The sequence below is a fragment of the Metarhizium album genome, assembly GCF_000804445.1.
Source record: "Metarhizium album ARSEF 1941 chromosome Unknown scaffold_13, whole genome shotgun sequence".
Classification (NCBI taxonomy): domain Eukaryota; kingdom Fungi; phylum Ascomycota; class Sordariomycetes; order Hypocreales; family Clavicipitaceae; genus Metarhizium; species Metarhizium album.
Window position 1 is genome coordinate 289677 of NW_024467587.1, and position 16198 is coordinate 305874.

At 56.3% G+C, this 16198-nt stretch overlaps 4 protein-coding genes across 4 annotated transcripts; 2 read left to right on the forward strand and 2 right to left on the reverse strand.

Moving 5' to 3' along the window:
* Positions 1 to 163: 163 nt before the first annotated feature.
* MAM_05324 (uncharacterized protein) lies at positions 164 to 1039 on the forward strand (the record flags this gene model as incomplete). The annotated part of the gene is made up of 1 exon (XM_040824122.1): positions 164 to 1039. One exon carries the CDS (start codon positions 164 to 166, stop codon positions 1037 to 1039), a length of 876 nt encoding a protein of 291 aa, XP_040677834.1.
* Positions 1040 to 1811: 772 nt separating this feature from the next.
* On the reverse strand, positions 1812 to 3261 carry MAM_05325 (RING-8 protein; the record flags this gene model as incomplete). The annotated part of the gene is made up of 2 exons (XM_040824123.1): positions 1812 to 2901; positions 3032 to 3261. 2 exons carry the CDS (start codon positions 3259 to 3261, stop codon positions 1812 to 1814), a joined length of 1320 nt encoding a protein of 439 aa, XP_040677835.1.
* A 7747-nt stretch (positions 3262 to 11008) lies between these two features.
* On the forward strand, positions 11009 to 11889 carry MAM_05326 (peptidyl-prolyl cis-trans isomerase; the record flags this gene model as incomplete). The annotated part of the gene is made up of 5 exons (XM_040824124.1): positions 11009 to 11046; positions 11101 to 11126; positions 11245 to 11390; positions 11483 to 11599; positions 11689 to 11889. The coding sequence occupies 5 exons, from the start codon at positions 11009 to 11011 to the stop codon at positions 11887 to 11889; spliced, it is 528 nt and encodes a 175-aa protein (XP_040677836.1).
* Positions 11890 to 12448: 559 nt separating this feature from the next.
* On the reverse strand, positions 12449 to 13813 carry MAM_05327 (uncharacterized protein; the record flags this gene model as incomplete). The annotated part of the gene is made up of 1 exon (XM_040824125.1): positions 12449 to 13813. One exon carries the CDS (start codon positions 13811 to 13813, stop codon positions 12449 to 12451), a length of 1365 nt encoding a protein of 454 aa, XP_040677837.1.
* Positions 13814 to 16198: the final 2385 nt, after the last annotated feature.

Here is a 16198-nt window from a genome sequence, read left to right on the forward strand (position 1 = left end):
GCTTGCGTGACATGACGGAGCCGCCCAACCCACACCCACTCACTCTACTTGTACCTACACCACAGCCAGGCCGACTCCGCTCAGACGTCAATCCCGCAACATCAACCATCCCAACTTCAACGCAACTCCAGTCTCATCACCACCAAAGCTGCGCCGCCCAAACATGCCGTCCATCGGCCCCCAGCTCCCTCCCTCGCCTCACAAGCGGAAACGCTCCGCCTCGCCCGACGGCCGCACCTCACCACCACCCGCGAGGCGAGCCCGTCCCAGCAACAGCAACAACAACACAGACGAGATCAACCTTTCCGACTCCGACTCCGTCTCCTCCTTCGGCCCTCCCGCGCCGCCTTCAACAACCACAGCCCCAACCAAGCCCTGCCCTCCCGCGGACAAGGACTCTTCCGACGCCCACTCCGACTCCGACTCCGACTCCGACTCCGACTCCTACGGCCCATGCCTCCCAACAGCAACATCCAAACGGCCAACCATCGGCCCCAGCCTGCCGACACCCGACCCGGCCCTCCAAAGGGACAGCTGGATGCTCGCGCCCCCCTCCTCACAGGGCTACACGGAGCGCGACCCGACGCGCATGCGCAACCGCAAATTCGCATCCAAGCCAACACCCACCGCCTCCACGGCCCCGTCGTCAATATGGACAGAGACGCCCGAGGAGAAGCTCCAGCGCCAAAGAGACGCCCTGCTCGGCCGCAGCACGGCAGAAGCACCCCTCGGCGCAAGCCCAACCCAACACACCCAGCGCCAGCAGGATCGGGACCGCAAGATCGCCGAGACCATCGAGGCGCACCGCGGAGACAGCCTGTACCAAGAGCACGCGCGCAAGAGGAAGGCGGCGCCCAAGACAACCCGCGACGGCGGCCGCGGCGACGACGACGACGACGATGACGATCCCAGCAAGAGAGCGTTTGATCGGGAAAAGGACATGGCAGTCAGGGGCAAGATAGGCGACAAGGCACGGAGAGAGCTGATTTCCAAGAGTGCCAATTTCGGGGGCAGGTTTCAAAAGGGTTCCTTTTTATGAAGAGGGGGGGGGGGCGTGGCTGCGAGGCTACGAGAGACGCTGGAGAACTCAATATCGTGACGTGACGTATGAGCTGGGAACGGACAAGCGGCGGTCAACATGCCAGCTATGGACACCAGAGATAACCACACTACCCGAGAAACAGTGACACGTTGACGCGTTTGCAAAGTACGTTTAATCAGAAATGTACTTCCATGGACCATGTACAGCCACCAAATATGCCATATATAACCGACCAACTCCGCCGCTGCAATAAACATTGAAATAACAAGGCTATCGGCAAGAATTCACCTCCATGTCCCATCCTGGCGCCGTCATGCAAATAAGACACAGCCATTTCTCCCAACCGAGGGCATCCACTTCCATCGTGCAGAATCCATCTCGACAGGGGGGGCAAAAAAAAATTTGGGAAAAAAATTGACGTGTCACGTCGTGGAAGGCCTGTCCATGAAATGCTTCGCAACACTCCTCTCACGTCGGCGTGTTAAGCTAGCGGCCCAGTCTCCGTCCAACAGAACCGACAAATGACATCCATATACCACAGTTTGGAACAGGTTGACCGTGGCTCCTATAGTATGATGCCTGAGATTATATATACCACACAAATACGATGGCGTGGTCGCCCCAAGTATCGATTCACCCTGAGGGGCGCCAAGATCGATATCCATGTAGCGGGGGGTGGTTGACTGGTCCCAATCATGGGGCACGAAATACTACGTGTTAGTATGTATTAGACTCAAGCGTTGACGCGAAGCCCACATCGCTAGCTGCATCACTGACTAGCAGCTTGACGGGCGCCAGACTCTAGTTGTGCCGGCGTTACATGCTCGGTCGTTGCGGGAGGTGATGAGGGCTGCCGGTTCCTTCGTTGGCCAAACGGCAACGCCGAGCGAAAGGATGACAGCATGCCACCACGGTTAGGTTCAGACGGCGTTGTAGTGGCTATGCCGCTCTCCTGAGGGCTCGGTCGGGTCCGAGATGGTCTGACCCGTGATCTGCCGTCACGGCCACCGCGCATAAATGAGACGTCTCGAGATGATCCAGTATTGTTGCGGAACCAGGCCGACCGGAGACCGCTTGGCAGGTTGAGGAGGGTATTGTTTCGAGCATCTAGTCCGCCGCCGTTACTGGCATTAGCATCGCCTTCCTGGTTGGGGCGAGGCTTCGGCGTGAAGTAGTCTGCTTTGCAGAGAGGGCAGCAGGCTCGCCTGCTGGTCAGCCATGGATCGACACAAACAGCATGGAAAGCGTGGCCACAGGTAAGCCCTCTGACATCGTCATCATCTTCCAAAGTATCGATACAAATGGCACACGAATCGCCGGGTGTTGTGAGACTTTCGGGCGGCAGGGCGGCATCAATGTGTTCGTCATCGTCGTCTTCAGTGGACATTCTACGGAGCAGGACTGGTCTGTCTTGCTGTCCGCCCGAAGTCTGTGCCGTCGGTTCGCCAGTCTGCTCTGATTCTTGTCTTGCCTTTTTCTCGTCGTCCATTTTGTTGACATCGGCGGCAGTGGCAGCTTCGGATTCATCAATAGTATGAGCTTCAGTTGAGACGTGGCTCTTAACAAGTGCCACATCGGGGAGAATACCATCGGCATCACGCAAGCTATTTGCTCGGCTTGGCGGGACAGAAACTCCTCCAGCAGTCGGCAGACCCTCCCTGGCTCGTTCTGATACCCAGGTTTTGTACTTCATCATGGGGAATTTCTCGTTTACTTCGTCCATGGTCATCAGTTTCTTCTCGCGACGCCTGCGCGGCCGGTGGACGGTTTCGAGAGTAATAGGTTCACCGTCTTCATTGTTCATTCTGGCTCGGTTGCGGGCGTTATAGCGGAAACAATATTTGACACCGACAATGATCCTGAGTATTGTAAGCACTCGCCATGTGGCACCAGGCGCCAGCTTTACCCGAGCAGCGGGCACAAGTGGTAACGAGGAAACAAAACAACAGCAGATCATGTCCGGTACACATCAGGTCCAAGGGTTCTCACCAAAGATTTGTAAATACAACACCGAAGCCGAGGGCAACGAAGAAGAGGAGGGGCGAGCTAGACCCTCCATTGCCCGAATTGTCGTTCCTTGCGGGCGTAGTAGTAGCGGGAGGGATGATGCTCGACGTTGGCGACGCCGTGGGCGACGGGGTTGATGCCAACACATTCGTATTCACTTGTCTTGCAACAAGAAGGGCAGCCTCGCCCAGCATCTGCTCGATGACGGCCATGGTCACAAGTGAGCAGAGAGTCGCCGATGGTAATCTCAACGTCAACGGGAAGGGATGGAGGAATTCTAGGTCGGCATATGGAGGTTGTGAGGCAACAATCAAGGCCGCCGAGGTATTTCCTCGAAGAAACCCCAGGTTCTATCTCCAGCGGTACCGCTGAGGCGGCCAAGTCCTCTTTTTTTTATTTTTTTTTTGGACGCAGGGTCTGCAGCGTGCGAGCGACGAGAGGTGGAACAGGATCTGATATGGGGGCCAGGGGAGATAAGACCGAGTCGCCCGCGCAATGCAAGTGACGGAAAGCGGCAGGTCAATCAATCGGCACGGCAGGCGGAATGAGGGACGGGAAGCGTTGAACGGCCGGCGTCGCGACGTTGCGGTTGCGGGCCTGCAACGGTGGTCGATGGGATGGATGGATGAAAGACGATGAAAACAGAGGCGTTGGAGGTTGAATGTCGGGACTGAGCCGGGGGTGCAAGTGGGTAAAGAGGAGAGGCGAAGCGGAGCCAAAGCCAAAGCCAAGGGGCTGAAAGTGCGTGCCATCAACGGCACAGCCCACGCCAGTCCGGCGTGGCAGCGAGGCGATGGGGGTCAAGTCATAGTCGTGTGGTAACATTGACCTGTGCTTGGACCTCCCAGATGTTACTCACCAGCCGGTCAAGTCGGGCTAAGTACTTAAGTAGTCGACTTGCCCCGAAGTACCGAGGTACCCGACACTTGGGCCTGCCAGATGGTTCGGACGGGTTCAACGCAGTGGCGGAGCGCCGCTTGAGGGGCGCGTGAGTAAGCAAGCCGTTTCGGAGTACGTAGTGACTACGTGCTACTCCGTAAGTAAGTATGCAGTCTGGAGTCTGGCCACGCCCTGCTGACCCTACTTTACTTACTTACTCAAGTACATGTTTTCCGGAGTGGTTATATTTGGCTTGCCAGCTTCGCGACACGAGGCTCGGCCCCGGACGGAGTTCAGCTGCCCAGATGGCCCAAGATCAGCCCAGAACCAAAAATTGTAGGGGCTCCTGGGCAATAGCCAGCGCCGTCATTTGATCCCTGCTGTTGACACGGGCCGACTGGCACCGATTGACTGGTGCTGTGCTGTGCTGGGCTCAAGGGCTCCGCAGCCCGCAGCCGCAGCGCTTGTACCGGACATGCTCGTGGCCTCGAGTGCCGGCCTCGCATCCATGATTAATTAATAAAACAGTTCACCCGGCGTGGAGTGGCCACACCGTGATGGCACTGTGACGCCGGGGCACCGCCGGGCACACATCTAGTTAAGTGAAGTGCGGCGTGCAGGCAGGTCGTCAGATGTTGGAACTCGAGGACGGCCAAGTTACTTGAGTAGGTACTTGGGTTCCCAAGTACTTCCTGGCACACAGTAGGCGAGGCGCTAGAGCATGGCAGATGCACTCGCATCCGGGGCCGGGTACTTACTCCGTACTTCTGAAACAACCATCACGCGTGGACCCGCGGCCGCCACGCTCCCTTTGGTGAAAATACCCCAGTGCGCCGTACTGCCGCCAAATCTAAAGACATGTCATCACCACCACCGCCAATCCTTGGTACTCCGCGCCGTGGTGCTGAGGGCGGAAACGCACTTCCTGTCCGGTCTCAGCGCGCTGATGGCTCGCGTGGGGCACGGGGAGCGTCCTGGCAGCCCGCACGTTTGATTGGTCGCTGCGACTTACGCCGCCACGCTCTCCATGCATCCCCTGTCGGGTTCGTCTACCGCCGTTCCTGGAAGGGAAGGGGCAGGGAGGGTGAGGCTGCCTTACCGAATCTATTACTCCGTATTATTCAGCGTGTTGGCATCTTTAGTCGCTGACGAAATACGTGCTGGGAGTACGCAGTACACCAGGTGCTTCGTGGCATTTACAGTCAGCCGGACTGTGTCCGACGGGCTGTTGGATGTGCATCGCCGCTCGAACGCGGGGAATTGCCAAAGTCTGGTATTCCAGAATCATTCCATATCAACACTTTGCCCCAGCTGACAAGGCGTTCTTTTTCAAGTTGTAATTACATAAAGCACCTGGGTACGTACCCAAAGTAGATGTGCTGCACGGACGTTGTGCATATTTACTCCTCCATGAATCGAACGAAAACTATACTAGTATTATCTGATGCAGCGTCCTCCCTCCATGAAAAAGCCGATGAAGCGAAGCCTATTCCGGTCCGACAAAGTGGCTACCTAAGAACTTAAGTACTACTTAACTATTTAAGTACCTACTTAAGTACTCAAGTGCCTAGGTGCCTACGTGTTCTCCCACCGGGACCACCCAGCAAGCCGGCCTCAAACATTCATCATCGGTGTCAATGCACCAAGGCAAGTAAGTACCTGGTCCGGCTATCCGCGGGCTCTACCTAGATACGGGCACCTCAGGTTGCTCCTTCCCCAACTAGCAGTTTGTTCTTGCCGAAAGTGAGGCCACAATCCAACGAGTCGATCCCGACACATTCATCCGCCTTTCCGAAGCAGCCATCATCTTCACCTTCTCCCTGGGTACTTGAGCCAGCAAGCTTTTATCATAGACCCAAAAGAGTCAATCCTATCATCCATCATCAATTCTTTGTTTCAAGCTCCGACATCATTGATAGAAGCAAACTCAAATCTGCTGGCGTCGCCGCCGGATCCCAGGGTTCTCCATTGCCCCCCTCTTTTCCCTTCTCTCAAGATTCGGAACGCCCAACACCTCGACTCCGGGAAGGGCCAAGTTCCGGGAACAGGTGGCTGGATCTCACTCCAGGGCGGCTGTAAACGCATTCCTTTGCCACTGACTGTGAGTGACGAGCGTCTTGTACATATATGCTCCGCTCCCGCTGTCCCTGCTTTTAGGATAAAACCTTGACGACTGGGCCCGGGAGATTTGCAGGGTGTGCATTTTCCCATCGTGCGACTTCCCGCATCCGTTTTCTAGCAGTACGTCGACCAGGCGCGCTTGCCAAGGTTCTCGACACAGCGTCAAGCGAGACGTGATCTAAATACAGTTTACAGCCCAGGTCCTGCACCTCGCTACGCCTCGGGTGTAGCTGAGAGAAGTGTACATTCCAATGCGACGGTTTGGGGAGTTCGGTTGCTTCCAGACGCTGTCATGTAACGCCACAATATTAAATGAGCACAGGCTCACGGTTTTGGTGTCGGGCACACCAAGAGGCACTGCATCGCGGCGCACTGCATCGCAATCTGCATCACGTCTTTGACGCCAGGCGGCCCGTCCGCGTGCCTTGGATCACACATTTTGCCTGTTCCTTTTTCGCCCCAGGGATAGGGCGTGAGCCAAGTCGCCATCTTGTCTCATAATCTCGCGAGTCACGATTGTCACAGCTCACTCCTCGACCCTTGTCACTTTGGAAGGACGCGAGCATATGCCAAAGTTCGGACGCAAGCCCACAACTGGAAACGCAATGTGTTGGCCACGATAGCTTCTAGGCAGGTACGCCTTACGCCGCTTGGCTGCATCATGGCCCTGACAATTGCGCAAGTGAGCGTGGCTTAGCTCACCTTCATGCGCCTTTGACTCGAGCATGTTTTCCCCTCGAACCACCCACTGTCCTGGGCGGCGGTACCGAACTGGTCCGCTCGTGTCCCCGTCGCGCCACTCGAGTTTGGCAGTTTGGGTACTCCGTAGACTAGTTGGCTAAATAGCCTGATGTCTGATTAAATATTACAGATGCCCCGTCAGAACAGCAAGCGCTAGAGCAATGGCCCGCGACGGTGTAACTCAACGCGCCGCGGCCGACGACATGCACGCAAGTCTCAGAGCTTCAATGCCAGTTTGTTTGTGGCGCTGGCGTTGCCGCCGGAGTTGCCCCGATGAAGTAGTAGCCATGGATTGGCTCAGCTATTTGCTGTTGTGCAGAAATTCTGCAATGCCAATTGGCTCATGTCACGACGCTCTTTCTTTGCCAGTCGAAAACGCCGGTTCATGGGCAGATTACACATACCGCTTGCTGTGTCCGCACAGCCACATGCACCAACCGCAAGGCCAAGGTCGGGGGATCGAGTTACTCCGCACATGATGAGTTCGGGACGCAAAGTCGACCTGTCAAGGAGAGTAGTGCAATCGCGAATGCGCCAAGCAATCGAACCGTCGAGCGGGACATCAACCAACGCGCGCTATCATCCAAATTGTCCGGATGCCAGTTAATAATCAGAACCTGTATCCGGTGTATATGACCTCTCCATGCATTACCAAGCATAGCCTCCTCAGTCACCCAAGGCGCAAAAACATGGTCGGTCGGGTGCACAGTTGAATCCAGCCGGCCTCACTTACCTACCTACCTAGGTAAATATTATTGGGCTCAACCATGCGTATCCTCGTCCTCGCTGTGCGAAAGAAACTTGACACTGCGCTGGCTCCTCGGCATTGATTAATATATCCACCATGTTCGAACCATGAAGCCTCAACTGTCTAGCCCGCGGTGCTGTCCATAGAAGGTCCTCCTGCAAAATGCTGCTCGAGATGGAAACAAAAGACACGTCTTGTTCTGTCAAGAATACTGTGCCCCGTGATGAACCTCATCAATTCCTCACTTGCGTGCTGTTCCGCCAAGGTTCGAGTCTCTTGTGCGCGTTTCGATTCATTAGCCTTTTTGTTCTCGGCATTGTCATCTGTGGTCGGCAAATCGGCATGGAAATATGAAAGCTGGCTGGCGAAATGTAAAACGCCACCCTCGCCAGTCCCATGACACCGTCGAAAAAGGTGCGCTCCACCTGGCAGGCGTCATGTAGTGATTATAGTTGATTATTGTGAGAAGGGCTTGGACGATGAAACCCGGCGCTCATGTTCATTGAGCCTGCGGCGCGGCGGAAGGGAGCCACTCTCCCATGTTTACGTACAGATACAACGTTGGCCTCTTGATCAAGAGAGGAAAGGTAGAATGGATGAGATGGGGCCGGCCGTCATTGAGCGCCTTGGGCAGAGCCAGCCCATGACTGCCGGGACTCGGGCTTGTTTTCGGTCCCTCGTGAGGGTGCTGAACGTTCCTTGCTGCTTGTGGGTCCGGCCAGTCCTCTGTCTACATGAGAATTATCTAGATGGATTGTAGAAGCGATAAACGAGCTGATGGTTACCGTCTGGTATTGTAACTCGCAATAAAGCTCGGTCCTGCGCGTCGACAGAGTCTGCTCCACGGTCCAATAGCCCTCTTTCCAACAGAAGGGCCAAAGGGCACCTAAAGTCCACTTATAACAGTTGTAGATGTAGGCGTAAAGCTCAATCACATACAGTGACAAACCCAGCTTAAAGTCTTGCTGTCGGTCCCATCCACGCCCTTGTCGTCACCTACTTGGCAGCGCACACGAGCGTAGGAAGGCCATGATATGAGACTGACCACGGGCATCCAAGACCGTGCATAGATAGTACTGACGACTGAAGCCGCCGAGAACAGTGGGCTCACTGCCAGCTCAATCGAGTGAAAACAGCTCGTCACTCAGCACCAACAAATGCCGTTTGCAAGGACGGTGACAAGAGACCAGTTCGTACCGAAACTAGCCCGAGGATGAATTTGATCCAGCGCTTCGAGTCACGACTGACTCCACCGGAGAAGGGAATGGTCAATCGATTCGGCCTGCCTGCCCATCTAGCGGGCTACAATGACACAAGCAGAGGTGGGCTGAAGGCTGGAGAAGGAATTGACTCTGTACCTGCCGCTGCTTGTGGATATATTAGCTGTGATATAAAGCCAAGTCTTTCCCCAGTGGCCAGCCAGTTGGTTCACCAAAGCTTGTCACCTGCATGATGGCTGGGCAGGCGCAAAAACCAACGGGTCTGTGATGCCAGGGATAAAACGCGAGACAGGCTACGAGATGGGACATTGTTGTCTGACGACAGAGCATCCGTCACGTACCGTGGCGACCCGTAACTGGCCAAGCTTTCAGACATGCGAAAAGACACCTAGCATACGTGCTGTGAGAAACTTTACAAACGACGGGGGCAGATGTGGCGATGAGGTTTATCTCGGGGCAACCGGGACCCGTCCTCGGATTGCTGGAAATGTTCGTCCAGACGGAAGTCGAGACAGCCGATTAGGGGAGCTGGTGCCCAGGGGGCCGGCTTTCGTGCATGCGGTGGGTTCCTTGATTGACAAACGTCCTCTTCACGGGTGGCTAGTTGTCATGGTTCCGCAGATTGTGCAACTGTCGGGCTCAACTGCCACAGCCCAGCAAGCACGACGCTTCATTTCCGGACCTGAGAAACACCTGCGTCCCATCGAAGTGATTCGACTCTCAAAGGATTTCCGAATCGTCTCGTGGGGATTTTTTTGGTCCGTCGCGAGGACGGCTTCCTCTGCTGCGTGCGTGGCACGATGATTGATGGCCAAGAGGGCAATATGGCAACGATGAAAGACGTGTTGGAACCCCCGTCCAAGCATGGCTTGAGATTGACCGTACACGGGCACGATTCCGCTGCTCCGAGGTCCTCGGCGCTCTTGCTATAGCCTTGTTGGAGCTATTCGAGAGGCGCGGGCTGATATTCCTAGAGCCAACTCTTCCAGGATCTGTATCTGGTTCCTCCATGAAGGCGGGGACAACAAGACAGGCAGACGCTCATCATCTGTTGAAAAACAAGTCAGCAAACCCGCGGATACTGCCTCTCTCAGGAAAAGCACAGGGATGAGGCACTGTACAAGATGGAAACATGCAAGTTCTCCATGCCGTATTCAGGTTGCTGGTGCCGTGGACTTTGTGTTAGGTCTCTGCAACGGAGACGTACAAATCATCCGCGTTTCCTCTGGACAGGCTTGAAGTTTGGTTGAAACGTCTTTTGGCACCTCGGCCGCTCACCAGAACGACACGTATTCCTTCCCACTTGACCAGTCGATACCGACATATCTTCGATTACGTCGGGACACGGCCAAAGATTTTACACAGTTGCAGCCCCAAGGATGCAGTCTGTCGCGGGCTTGCTGTACCTGTCAGGTTCTCGGGTTCTGAAGGGCAGAAGACGAACCACCTAGCTTCCTCTAGGGTATCGAACAAATCTCTGGCCAACTCCCAGATGACTATTGCGTGAAGACGTGGGCAGCAAAAGGGTTGTTGCGCCGTGGCTGCTGCTTTCAATTTTTCCCAAATCCAACCGACTTCAGCCTCGGACAAGCCACCGTTGCGTTCCCAGCCAGACATCATCTGCGCCAGAGCAAGGTGTGCGCTTCGAACGGTCTGTGTTCGAGTCGTATTCCCACACAGCATGGTAGTCATCGCGTCAGCTTCAGTCCTGCCCCGACAAAAGCAGAACAATAGCCAGTCCGACTAACAAGGCAAGACGCCACGGCGGCCGCCTGATACTACCACATTAAGCAACGATGCTAGCTCCGATTCGAGCCTGGATCAGCAAAGGCCACGGCGACGTCTGACGTGTTGGCCGTCGTGTAACGGTGTTGTCGAGGACGGCTCAAAGTTTCTTTGCCCCGCGCGCCCTCCGCGTTGCCGATGTGTCGAGTGGCTTTGCCGCCGATCGCCCACTAGAGATGGCTGCCCGGCCGGAAGCCGTCATGTTTCATGTTGCATCCAAAACGATGCCGACAAGTTGTGCTGTCATTTATGACGGCTCGCGCAGGGACCCGGGGCGGGAAGGGCGCTAGTCCGCTTTGGTCCACACCAGAACCTCGGCGCGCCGCCAGACAAGAAAAAAGCTCGACGACTTCCGTCCATCATCATCCATCGCGGCATCGACGGGCGCAGGCGCGAGCGCGAGCGCATCTCTACCGAAAAGCACGCCCCTAGGCAAGCCGACAGACCAGGAGGGAACCAATCGCCATGCCGCCGACGCAGCTCCCCGCCTCGGGGAATCCCCTGTAAGTGAGCCGCCAGGCCGCCAGACGAGTTTTTGGCGCTGACGACGGCAACAGCGTCTTTTTCGACATGACACTCGGAGGTGAGCAGCGAGCACCCGGGGTCCAGCGGACGCAAACAAAAAGCCGCACGCCGGGCCCGTCGTTGGCTGTCCCTGTGCCGCCGTATATTGACGCCGTTTCATGACGGGACGTGACCAGGCGAGCCCCTCGGCCGCATCACATTCGAGCTCTTCAACGACGTGGTGCCCAAAACGGCCGAGAACTTCCGCCAGTTCTGCACCGGCGAGTCCAAGGACGCCCAGGGCAAGCCGCAGGGCTACAAGGGCTCCAGGTTCCACCGCATCGTACGTACGTCGGTCCGCTCTCGAGACCGAAACCCGCCCCGGCGCCCCCCCTTCCACCGCTAACCTGCCAGATCCCCAACTTCATGTGCCAGGGCGGGGATTTCCTCCAGGGCGACGGCACCGGGTCAACGTGTATATGGGGCCTCAAGACGTTCGAGGACGAGAATTTCAAACTTCGACATGACCAGCCCGGTCTCTTGTCCATGGCCGTACGTGCATCCCCCCCCCTTGCTGGCATGCATGGCAGCTTCTCACAACAGCGCGGTGGGCCACGTCTAACTCGGCGATTGCCCTGCAGAACGCGGGCCCCAACTCCAACGGGTCCCAGTTCTTCATCACGACGGTGCCCACGCCCTTCCTCGACGGCAAGCACGTCGTCTTCGGCAAGGTCGTCGACGGCATGGACGTCGTCCGCAAGATGGAGCACACCAAGACGGGATACAAGGGCAAGGACGTGCCCAACATGGACGTCGTGGTTGCCCAGTGCGGCCAAATGTGAGCCCCGATGCCAGACTTTCAAGGACCCTTTCTGGCCGTCGTGCATTGGGCCCCGTTGCAGACAGGGAGGGATGTTGGACCAGGCGAGGCCATCGTCCATGGCTGTGACTGACTGCTTGACTACCTTTGTCATCTGTCTCCCCGGGCTACGAAACGAGACATCCGGGTATTTTGAAAAATGTAAAATAAAAATAGAAAAAAAGAATAGACAAGGGAAAAGCAACCTCTTCTCTACCTCTGATGCGTGCCAACGTCAAAGTTTTAGGGCAGGACGAGACGCCCGCCTTACTTGTTTGTTGGTCTCAACCGAGTTCAATTTCAGACTGCATCCCTAATCTACATCGCTGACTGGGCCCGGCCCCGACACATGTTCCCTCAGTGCTCTTCACTCACTCCCATTCAACCTCGTCTTGTCCAAATGTCAAAACTCTATGTAAAAAAAGAAGAGTGAAAAGAAGGCACCAACATATACAAGCCAAAATTGCAATGTACTACCCATCCATGAAAAGGCACGACATCTGTCACCTTGCCCGTCGCAGGATTGATAGCGCTGCTTCCTTTTACGCTCGGAACCGTCCGACCCAGCGCCGGTCGTAGGCCGCCGTGGACACTGGCTTAGCAGCAGAAAAAGTGCCCGTCGGCAAAGCACCAGTCCCGGAGACCGGGTCGGCAGTGACGAAGAAACAGGCTCCGGCGGTCAGGTGGGTCGCGGGTTGCGGCGGAGCGGGTTCGGACCGGCGAACCATTTTGTGGTCGCTGTCGCAGACGGTCCTGAAGACGGTCGTGACGAGCGTTGTAGGGGGCACGGTGATGACTTCCGTGACGGTTGCGACGCCGTCGGTCTTGGCGGAGCCCGCAGCAGCCGGGGCGGATGTGGAGGCGGGAGCCGGCGCCGGCGCCGGCGCAGAGGCGGGCGCAGAGCCCGTGCCGCTGTTCGTGGCAGCAGCAGCACCACCACCAACATCGACCTGGAAGTTGTTGGCCATCTGATCCTGGACACCCATGGAGTAGATGTTCTGCTTGGGAACCCACGCCTCCTTTCCGGCGTCCTTGCCCGCAAATGCCTTTGGTTTCTCGACAACCTTGATGTCAATCACGCTGGCGTAGCTCTCATTGTGGCCAATTGCCTCCATGGTCCACCCATTGGGGACCTTGTCGCCGCGCATAAACGACCCGGCCCACGGGTAGAGGCCATCCGTCGTCTTGTCCATGTCGATCTTGCTGGGGTTCAGAGTCGGCCAGTCCCAGTACCAGTAGATGGTGTAAACGCTGCCGGGCTTCAAGTCGTCGGGGAGCTTCAAGTCGGAGTGGCACGGCAGCTCCTGCGAGTTGGTGGCGCCGTTGTCTTTAAACTTGGCCACGCGCTGGTTCGTGATGTCTGCAGTGTTGGGCTGGAAGCACTGGCCATCGTCGTAGTTCCTTGTTGCAAGGAGGGTGCCTCTCTTATCCCCGCCAGTGCCGTCCCGGTTCCAGAGGAGGTGGACGTCAAACAGCTTCTCCTTTTCCTTGGGCTGGGCGGTGCCATAGAGGTAGATGGTACCGCGGTTCTTTGGCTTGTTCGCCTGGTTCTGGGGCAGGGTAACATGCCCGTTTTCGAAGTGCACAAGGGCGATGTGGTCTCCGGGGGCGGCCTCGAGCAAGGGGTGCTTGGGTTTGTCCTCGTAGGGGAACTTGTTGATGACTTCATCGCCGCTGTAGGCTGGTGATCCCGGCTTTGGGAGCAGCCACTGGGGAATTTTATCGTTCCATCCAGCATCAGAGCGAGGCTGGTATCCTCGTGGATAGCCAAGCAGGCCGATCATGGTGCCGTTGGGGGCGATTACGGAGGCGAACTCTATCCATGAGTGGGCAGATGCAGAGCAGGCGAGGGCCAGGAGGGAACCGAGACGGCTCGTCTTTGCGCGACGAGATTTGAGGCTTCCCATCGTGATGGATTTGACGGGATGTGGCGCGACTGCGGCGGAATGTGACGAGGGTGTATCCTGAATTTGGTATCTTTCGGGGGGGGGGGGGGGGAAAAAAAAATAGGTTTCTCTCCAGGAGAAAGTTGAAAATAGAAGAAATCAAGAGAAACCGGTGTATAATAGTCGGCCCAGAGGCTATTTATTTCCTCGCGGCAAGAATCGAAAAAGTCAATTGCGTACAAGTTAATCAAAGTGATGAGAGAAATGGTCAAGAAATGATCCAAGATTTCCGTCGTCGGCCAAGAAGTAGTAGTAGTCGGGCGGCGTACGGTACACGGCTGTTGTCGATTCGATTGTGCGCTCTCTGAACACCAGATGAAGAGGTGAGTGAAGAGGACAAGAAAGTGGCCCAACAAAGGAGAGGCGAGGGCGGGCAAAAGCAAGAGAAAGAAAAAAAAGGCTCAGAGTGGTGTGTTTTTTTGTTGTCGTTGTCAGAACACGCAAGTGAACAGCCGGCCGTCGACAGCTGGCAGATGCACCGCCAGCTGGCGGTTGGCTCGTGTTTGCAAAACCCAAAGCAGAGAAGTGGAAGTGAATGGGCTGGGAACTAAGCAATTGCGCAACTATGGTCTATGTGATTGATGGATGACGAGTGACGCAAGACTTCTGTTTGTCTCGTGGACCATGAATGAATGGCTGGCGGAGAATGAGTAATCGTCGTGCCTGAGCTGGGCGGGAACGCTGGTGCATGCACGAATGAATGGGAAGCGAAAGCCAAGCAGAGAGAGAGAGAGAGCCAAGAAAGTCGTCCGCAACCAGAGCACAAGGAGGCGAGAAAGGACGAAGAGCTCGGCGAGTTCAGTCGGCCATTCACCGTTGATATCTGCACTTTGGGGCCCTTTTCTCATCGTTACTATTTTTTTTTAACCGAGCCACGACGACCATTGTATACCAGCGAGTCAAGAGGGTGGACGTTGAGAGGCATAGCCCGATCGAAACCCGGCGGGTCAGACGGAATCCCCAGATTGAGAGGGAAATAGACTCTGTTTCATGGAAAGAAGAAGGCAGTTTCTGCATGTTGGCCCGGCCATCGAGACACTGGAGGCAGCGTGACGTCCTATCGATGTCTCGGAAGATGGCAAACGGGGCCCAAGTCCAGACGAGCCCCATGGAGCGGTGGCGGGGCTGGGGTTTGGGGTTTGGGGTTTGGGGTTTGGATTGGAGATGGAGGATCGACAACTTGTCAAGATAGTTTTCGTTACCGTTTCAAGACTGCCGTTTCAAGTCTCGAATGCTGGTGTTGATGTTTGAATCGCGTGGCCGTGGTTGTGGCTGCAGGGCTGCAGGGCTGCACCATCGGCTGCCGGGTGCTGGCGAGCCCCTGCTGGCCAATCAGACCCCAGGGCTGGCCTGCGGGCTCCACCACGCGCCTAACGCTGCAGCCGTTGGCCCTGCACCGTTGCAAGCCCGCGCCTCTCCCGGCCCACGACTGGCTGTCGTTCGTCCCGTGTCAGCCGCCTCGCGCTTGATGTGGCCTCCAGACTCGAAAGCGGCAGAGTCGCACGTCCTCACTCACGTCTTCATGCCTTCATATCCTCGCATCCCCATGCCCTGCTCTCCCTGTTCCGGGCATGTCCATCCATTACCAGCCGTCGAACAAATACTCGATACTGCCCTGCCCAGGCCGGGCCTGCTGTGCTATGCCACGTCTCGCGTGTCTGCAGCAATTTCTTTCGCCCATTGTTTCCCTTTCACAAGCACCCGCCCACGTCACGACACGACATGCACGACGCAAACGTGCTCGCACTCTCCATCACACGGTTCTTTGTGCAAATCCTTGTGTCAGAGCAGGCGCCGGCCGTGCCTGTCTTTGATCGCCGTTCCTTTGTGTTTTTTCCCTTTCTCGTTGTGATGTTGTTGTCATTGTCCTTTTCTTCACGCTGGTGTTGCGTAAGAGGAATCCGAAACGGCAGCACCAGGATTCTGTACTCGTGTGTTCCTGAAGACGGACCATCTTGTGCATGGCGACAAGTGTGCTTGTGCTGTGCAACATGACGACCTGCGGCGTGGCAAACAAGCACAGCCTTTGAAACTGCCAGAAGTTCGCCTTCTACTCTGGCAATTCCCGCGCGAACTGAACAACAAACAAGCAGGGCTTTTACCCAGACCCGGCGTCAACAGACAAGCAGCAAAAACACCCATCTAGATGCCTGCGTCTACCTGGAATAGTCAGTACAAGCCCATGGATGGGCCATGGGCGAGAGATTCGCCCGAGCGTCACCACCGTCCAGTCCAGATCCATCCATCTCACCCTCACTCATCCGACCCAAACACCACGGCGAGTCCGTAACACGCGGCGTGGGTTGCCAACGCAGTCCCAACTTGCGGTGAGAATAGTCCATACTA